The following is a 7,424-nucleotide window of genomic DNA, read 5'->3' as shown; positions in this document are numbered from 1 at the left end:
TGGAAAAGGAACAAGAAATAAAAAACAAACAAAAGAAAAAAAAAAGCCAAAATTGAGTGTGAAGTTAAATTATGATGAAAATAATAATAATAATATGATTTGGACCAAAATAATATACAGAAAAAAAGGAGAAGAAAACGAGAAAAAAGTAAAGGAGAAAGGAAGAAAAAAGACAAGAAGCTGAGAAATAAAAAAGAAAAGGAAAAAAAAGAGGAAGTTACCCCCAAAAGCTACAATATGTAGGAAAGGTAATTAGTTTGACGGGTAGAAAAGTAAATTGGTAGGTAAGGGTAAATAGTTCTGTTTTTGTGAGTAGAAGAGAAACATAACTGCATAAGGTTTCTACTTTATCTGTGAATTAAATGGCGCTCTTTGTACTTTGACCCCGATAGACGGAAAAATGTGAGACGAGATGCAATTTAATTCCAGAAACCAGAACCAAAAATAGGGTAAATTTGAAGAAAATAGTATACCTTATCTAGGAAATCAATCATTTACTTATCTACAACTTGAGAATAAAAAAGAAATTCACAATTTACAAGCTATACGTAAGTATTCCACAAATTTTTTCATAATTTAGAGATATTTTTATATTTTTATTTATTTGAATTATTTTTAGTCGGATTCCCGCACCCGTATCCACACTAGGACTGTATCCCCAAATCTTAAAATTTACATCTCGAATGATCCGACCTCTACATCCGCACCCATGTCCGAGCAACTTAGACAATATGTAAGTAATCTTTTGAAGCGTTGCTTTAAGATTTTGACTTTTGTTTTGTAGTAAGATTATGAGATAGATATATATTTTATTTTATTTTTGAAAAAGGATTATTTTTATTTTTTATTTTTATTTTGAAAAAGGATTATGAGATAGATAAATGTAAGTATAACAATAAATGTAAGTTCATGATATAAGAGCATTGTAGTTTCATTCTCTCTTTGTGCTTGAAATCAAAATAATATGTTATTCTTTACTTTGAGGAGCAGTGTCAAAGTACAATCATTTGTTATATCAAATTCTATTCTAATTTAATGCATTGAGTCATGGAAGATTACCTCATACTTTAGGAAGTAGTGCCAACTTGAATGTTTGGACAACATATAACAGAAATACATAAACATATCACACAACTAACGAACATCAGGTGCTGTAATTGTCACCTCATTGATCGAAGATGATGTTGTTTCTGTAGTATTCAAGTTGGAGGTAAGGGTAATCAATGGCTGCTTCGGGGAGGGAACTGTTGCCTCATTACTTAGCATGAACAGAATTGATGACATTGTTGGTCTGTGTGCTGCATCGATATGCAAACACAATAGTCCTATTTGAATACAGCGTAGTACTTCCTCATTGGGACAAGAATCAACTATTGTTGGATCTATCAGCTCAAAAGCCTTGCCATCATTCCACAGTTCCCAGGCCTGAAGCAGCAGTTCATTGAAATGAATTTTGATTTTTAGTCATAGATAAAGATTCAAATGCTTGCATCTTTAAAATTTACCTGCCGTATCAAATTTGGAGGGGAATCACTGTTATAAGATATCCTGTTCTTTTTTCCACTAATGACCTCCAATAACATAACGCCAAAGCTAAAAACATCGGATTTTACTGAGAACAGACCAGCTAGAGCATATTCAGGTGACATATAGGCACTGCACAGAAAAAGGGGTTATAATGAGTATGCAAAGTATTGGTAAATGGTAAGGATGTGATGGAAAAATCCCTTGTAGTATTTGTTTGCTTACTATGTTCCAACAACTCGAAGAGTCTTAGCTTCATTTTGGTTTCCACTAAATATTCTAGCAGTACCAAAATCTGATATCTTGGGGTTCATATCTTCATCCAAAAGAATGTTGCTGGCTTTCAGATCACGGTGTATTATTTTCAGTCTTGAGTCCTGATGAAGATAGAGTATCCCTCTAGCTATTCCAATAATGATTTCATGCCGCTTTTTCCAATCAAGCAACGACTTCTTGCTCTCGTCTAAGTTGTTCATATCAAATTTATCCAGTAAGCACTATTTGACAGGAGGAAAGAGTTAACACAAAATCAGGTGATAAGTAATCATACCGAATATGAAATAGTCTAAACTTTTGTTTGGCATGTATTCATATATCAACATTTTCTCCTCGTCTTCTACACAGCAGCCAAGGAACCTAACAAGATTTCTGTGTTGGAGTTTTGCAATGAGAAGGGCCTCAGTTTTGAATTCACTTATACCTTGCCTTGATTGAGTTGATAGCCTTTTCACAGCTATTTGCTGCCCATCTGGTAATTGACCCTAGAAATCGCAAACTACTAATTTATCACACCTTGAAAACTCAATATGAAAAAGACGTAAATTTAAACCAGTATGCCATCTGGTCATTTCAAGAGGGGCTTTTTCCATTTTCCTTAAGCGTGAGCAGATTTTGGTGTTGCAGATATTCAGGTTGTTAATATATTCTCTCATGTAGTAGCAATACCTTAAAAACAGCCCCAAAACCTCCTTCTCCAAGCTTATTGTCGAGGGAAAAATTGTCTGTCGCAACTTTCAGGTCATGTAATTCAAAGAACTTCAGTTCAATGTCACTTTTCTTTTCTTGTCCCTTATTACTGGAATGTCCAGGTTTTGCCAAGTTAGTTGCTAACTCAGCAAGTAACATTTCCCTGAACTTTTTCTTTCTCAAAATCCCTGAAATGGCAAGGGTATAGATTAGTTTAGAAGAAGCCGAACATACGCAGTTTAAACTTTTTATCTAGTCCATTATTCTCATTGACAATGAGAATACAGTTTCCTTTCCATGATCAACTAAACCAAAGCTAAATTTTGATAGATCCCCTGCAGTTATGTCAAGGTAGAATTGACTTAAGTCATTCAACCAGCAACCATTAAGAATTAGAATGTCACACGAAAATTAACCACATTCAAGAAAGATTAGGATTTGTTAATAAGCATGGAGTATGTTCATAAAGCACAGAGATGGATGCTAAAAGAAAGAGATGTACCTTTTTCCCTGAGATGTCTTCTCCATAGAAAGTAACAGCATGTACCACAGACAAATATTGCTGAAGTGATGGATGCTGCTAGTGCTACCAACAGTGGTTTCTTCTTTCCTAAACAATAAGACATATCAAGAAAGGAGGAAAATACCATTTTTTTCCGGTTGAAAGGAAGCACACATTAGAACAAGATACAGCTTGGAAGCAGCTAACCTTTGTTGGAGCTCTCAAAAAGCTTAAGGTTGAACTCTACTTGACTTGAATTGTTACGTAATCTTTTCAGATCGAACACATTGCCATTCCATAATAAGCACTGTCCACCGCTGCTGTAAGCATACGCATTACATGAGCAATTGGACAAACATATATATTCACAGATCTGATCATTCCCCACTAGCATTGATTCAGATGACGCAGGAAGTTTTACATTTTGTATATGGACAAAACCTACGTTTTTGCTGCCACACTGCATTGGAGTTTTTCTCACACACCCACCAGAATAGTCATTAATATCCCAGTCTAATTTATACTTCGGCTCATAACCTTGTAAACATTCACAGGGTGGAGCAGAATTTATGTCACAAATTCCAAAAGAACCACAGATGTTTATTCGGTCACAAGAATCAGCAGGTCCAAGCAACACTAATAGCCACTTCTGATCGTCTTTGGACCAGAACCATACACGTATCAGCCCTTGAGAGTCTAGGACAATTCGAGAAATGTCAGATTCACCAAAGACATTGTAAGTAATATATTTACTATCTTTAGTTGGATCATAGCTGAAGTTGAATACACCCTTTATTTCAGCAAGAGAAGCAAACCCTCCTTCGTCCCAAGGCCCACTCCTCCAGTTTTCCACGCGGTTATCTAGTAGTACTAACTCACCATTTTGATTCTTGTCTAATTGCAAAGAGTACTTTCCTGTAACCGGATCATTCAGATTCCTCCAAGAAGTAAGTTTCTGGAGTGTGTTCTTGCTCTTATCGAATCCAATCCTTGCACCAGGAAGCCATGTATCTGTTGGATAATCAAAACTCTGCCACTTTATCTCAATGCCATTTGTCAAAACTAAATTTCCAGAGTCAAGAAGTACTGCCCTATTGCCATCTTCTTTTGAAGCTATAGATACATTAGTACTCCAAACTCTTATTTTAAGTGTATCCAATAGTTGTAGGTTTCCATCAGTCAGCTCTAGATGAGAATTATTAAATGGAGGGCGAATGGGGTTGTCCCTATTTGCTATCCAAACTACAGTTTTGGTTTTTATGTTTGAATACCATATACCAATAAAGAGCTTATCGCAATTACCTGGACAGAAGAAACCAAGTTCAAACTTCCCTAGTTTGGATACTAATGTATCTCCTGCAGAAAAGGAAAGTAAACTGCCAGGCAACAACGCATCTGAACGAATATTATTGCAGCTAACTAAATAAAAATACAAAAATAAGAGAAGTAAATCAGCCAACAATATCTTCATTCCCGAGTACCTGTTGTGAAAGAGTATTGACAAGTCAAGGGAAGAGATGAACACTCAAACGAACATTCAAGTGTCCATAAATTGACATCAATGTGCTTATCTCATCATCTCAGAAGAAGAAGAAGAAGAAGAAAAGACTTTGAAAATTCTACCAAACCAGTAATACAGCCAAACATTCCCAACTAATCAACCACCATAGTCCAAATATTTGAAAATTCCACAAACGAAAATATGCAATTGATGAAAAAGTCATCAAACTGGTATTATTGCAATCCTTCCACTGGAATATAATAATTTTGACAAACTAATAATTCCAGTCACTCCACTAGATGCCCCTTCCTGACACTTGCTTCAGAAAAATCCAAAAACTGCAGGAAATCTTGGTAATGAATTTCCTGCACAGAGTAATTTGTTAAACTACTTCTGCTTTATTCTACTTCATATGATCCCAAAGGAGTTCCTGTTTACAAATCTTGTCTATTGCTTTTTCCAGCAACTGCTAATCGTCAAAAGAGCAATTCTCCCATCGAATGAAATTCATATATGATAACAACAACATCAACAACAAACCCAGTGTAATCCCACAAGTGGGGTATGAGGAGCATAATGTGTACGCAAACCATACTCCTGTCTTTGTGAAGGTGGAGAGACTGTCTTTGATAGACTCTAGGCTCAAGAAACAGTGAAAAGGAAGCAACCAACATTAACAACAACAAACCCAGTGTAATCCCACAAGTGGGGTATGAGGAGCATAATGTGTACGCAAACCATACTCCTGTCTTTGTGAAGGTGGAGAGACTGTCTTTGATAGACTCTAGGCTCAAGAAACAATGAAAAGGAAGCAACCAACATTAACAACAAAAAAAAAAAAAAAAACGTGTAAAAATGTTCTACTAATTTTACATGTTCTACTAATTCTTAAATTGAAAAATCTCCCTTCAACATTTAGTTCGTTGGAGATGGAGTAAAAACGAATAGTAAAGATCTAAAACCACATAGCTAAAAAGTGTGAATGCTATATGCTACTACTAGCCAATTAAGTTAGATGGTGGAATAACACAATTCTTAGGTTAATTAAACATGTTACCTGACAAGAAAATGTTGGATCTCAAATTCCATTCCCCTGATTATTTCAATGTGATCAATCAATTTAATCAAGTATGTTTAATCTCAAATTAGTTGGTATTGGTTATATCAATTCTCTGTAATATTCAAAAAATTCATCTTGGTTAGATTATTTTTACTTGGCTATCAATCTATTGCAACCATCTTCCTTTCCACGGACATCAAGCCAATTATGCCTTGCGAATTACTATTTCAGTGTGATAGAATTAAAAGTTAAAGGAGGGAAAAAAAAAATATAAGAATTCAAAAAAGAAAGACAGAGATCCAATGTGGGTAAGTGATTTTGTGGGAGTAGAAGATAATTGGAGCTGACTTTCCAAATTCATCGATTAATGGACGCCGGGAAAAGGAGACTTGATCAAATTGACGGTCCTGCTTGGCCATCGAATTGACTTTAAAAAATCATAATAATAATAATAATAATAATAATAATAATAATAATAATAATAATAATAATATATATAAAGCCAATATGGTCATGCCTACTTTTGTTCTTCTCCAAAAAAATATTTTCTATTGAAAAAGTTATTTTCCGGTGCTAAAAGATGTTTCCCAAGGAAAATATTTTACATCAAAAAATGGGAAATAAGTCACTTTCCTTATCAATAAAACTTTTTACTTCATAATATTTGCTTCGTGTAACATTTGGACATTATTATAATCTTTACAAATTTCATCAGAACACTCTCCAATTTGGTAATAATATTAATCTTTAATATATATATTTTTTTATTTTATTTGAATTTTTCACTTACCTACCTACATTATAAACATTTTCTAATTGAAAAATTCATTAAAAAATGACTTCCATCGTCGTGCCAAACACACATCATTGGTTTCCTTGAAAATTCACTTGTAAGGCATTTTGACGAATGAAAAGACTGACCAAGTCTGAAATAGAATTTCCAAACAAGCAAAGATCCTGAAAGGCTTGAACGCAAGTTCCAAGTAATAGTTAGAGAAATTCTTCATCTGACTTAGTCTTTAAATTCACCGGAAAACTTCCTTAAGAAGATATTGCATCCATGCTATAAATATCCACTCATTAATTCTGCAACAAGCACAACGGCTAGCTTTTGTCATTGAGCTGAAATGGAAGCAGGAAAAGCAAAGATGGTGCATTTAGAATTTCAAGATTTGCTACCAATTATGGCCAAAAAGCTAGGAAGAGATGGACTGATCAACGAGCTATGCAAAGGTTTCCAAATTTTAATGGATGGTGACAAGGGAGTGATCACACTTGATAGCCTAAAGAAGAACTCTGTGCTACTGGGGTTGCAAGATTTTAGTGAAGCTGAGTTAAAGAACATGCTTATGGAAGGAGATATGGATGGTGATGGAGCTCTTGATCAGATTGAATTTTGTATTTTGATGTTTAGATTAAGTCCTGACTTGTTAGATGTGGCTCAACAATTGTTACATAAAGCTCCTCAAAAGCATAAGTGATGTTGCAGTCTGTATCCTTTTTTTTTTCTTCTTATTTTCTGATCTTGATATGCTGATTCACATGTAATGTTTCATTTGATTTTAAAATGTGACACTTGATCTGCAACTTGAACTCGAACAAGTCCCTTTGTCTGATAGCTCATAAGCAATCAATTCGACTCCAAATTTCGAATAATGTGAAGCTATTGCATATTTACACCAAAAATTTAACCTGTGTTAGATTTTGTGTTAAGCGTCTGCCATGAATGCTTCTGTGGAAAGCTTTACACGACTGAGAGGAACAGAGAGGAAAAGAGAGGAAATGAATTTTCACTGTTATATTAAACAATGCACTGTACACAGAGTATAACCGACCTAACTACCTTCCTAATTACTTAATTAATAACTACT

The 7,424-nt window shown here is 34.6% G+C and overlaps 2 protein-coding genes across 2 annotated transcripts; one reads left to right on the top strand and one right to left on the bottom strand.

Annotated features, from left to right (window-relative positions):
• Window positions 1-947: 947 nt before the first annotated feature.
• LOC107786171 (putative G-type lectin S-receptor-like serine/threonine-protein kinase At1g61610) lies at window positions 948-5,843 on the bottom strand. The gene is made up of 7 exons (XM_016607623.2): window positions 3,200-5,843; window positions 2,993-3,100; window positions 2,470-2,678; window positions 2,075-2,285; window positions 1,750-1,987; window positions 1,506-1,656; window positions 948-1,425 (listed from the first exon to the last, which is right to left on the bottom strand). The coding sequence occupies exons 1-7, from the start codon at window positions 4,461-4,463 to the stop codon at window positions 1,135-1,137; spliced, it is 2,472 nt and encodes an 823-aa protein (XP_016463109.1). The 5' UTR covers window positions 4,464-5,843; the 3' UTR covers window positions 948-1,134.
• Window positions 5,844-6,680: 837 nt separating this feature from the next.
• LOC107786167 (calcium-binding protein PBP1-like) lies at window positions 6,681-7,034 on the top strand. The gene has a single exon (XM_016607619.2). It carries the CDS (start codon window positions 6,681-6,683, stop codon window positions 7,032-7,034), a length of 354 nt encoding a protein of 117 aa, XP_016463105.2.
• Window positions 7,035-7,424: the final 390 nt, after the last annotated feature.

This window comes from Nicotiana tabacum, chromosome 17 (assembly GCF_000715075.1).
Source record: "Nicotiana tabacum cultivar K326 chromosome 17, ASM71507v2, whole genome shotgun sequence".
NCBI classification, from domain to species: Eukaryota; Viridiplantae; Streptophyta; class Magnoliopsida; order Solanales; family Solanaceae; genus Nicotiana; species Nicotiana tabacum.
The sequence above is the reverse complement of the archived record's forward strand: the minus strand, read 5'-3'. Positions and strand labels throughout refer to the sequence as shown.

Bases quoted from the DNA above. Each gene is read 5' to 3' on its own strand.
- LOC107786171 (XM_016607623.2), bottom strand. From the start codon at position 4,463: ATGAAGATATTGTTGGCTGATTTACTTCTCTTATTTTTGTATTTTTAT. The intron at 3,101-3,199 runs GTTAGCTGCTTC...CTTATTGTTTAG, and splicing joins TTTTGAGAGCTCCAACAAAG to GAAAGAAGAAACCACTGTTG. The intron at 2,679-2,992 runs GTACATCTCTTT...TTGCCATTTCAG, and splicing joins AAGACATCTCAGGGAAAAAG to GGATTTTGAGAAAGAAAAAG.
- LOC107786167 (XM_016607619.2), top strand. From the start codon at position 6,681: ATGGAAGCAGGAAAAGCAAAGATGGTGCATTTAGAATTTCAAGATTTG.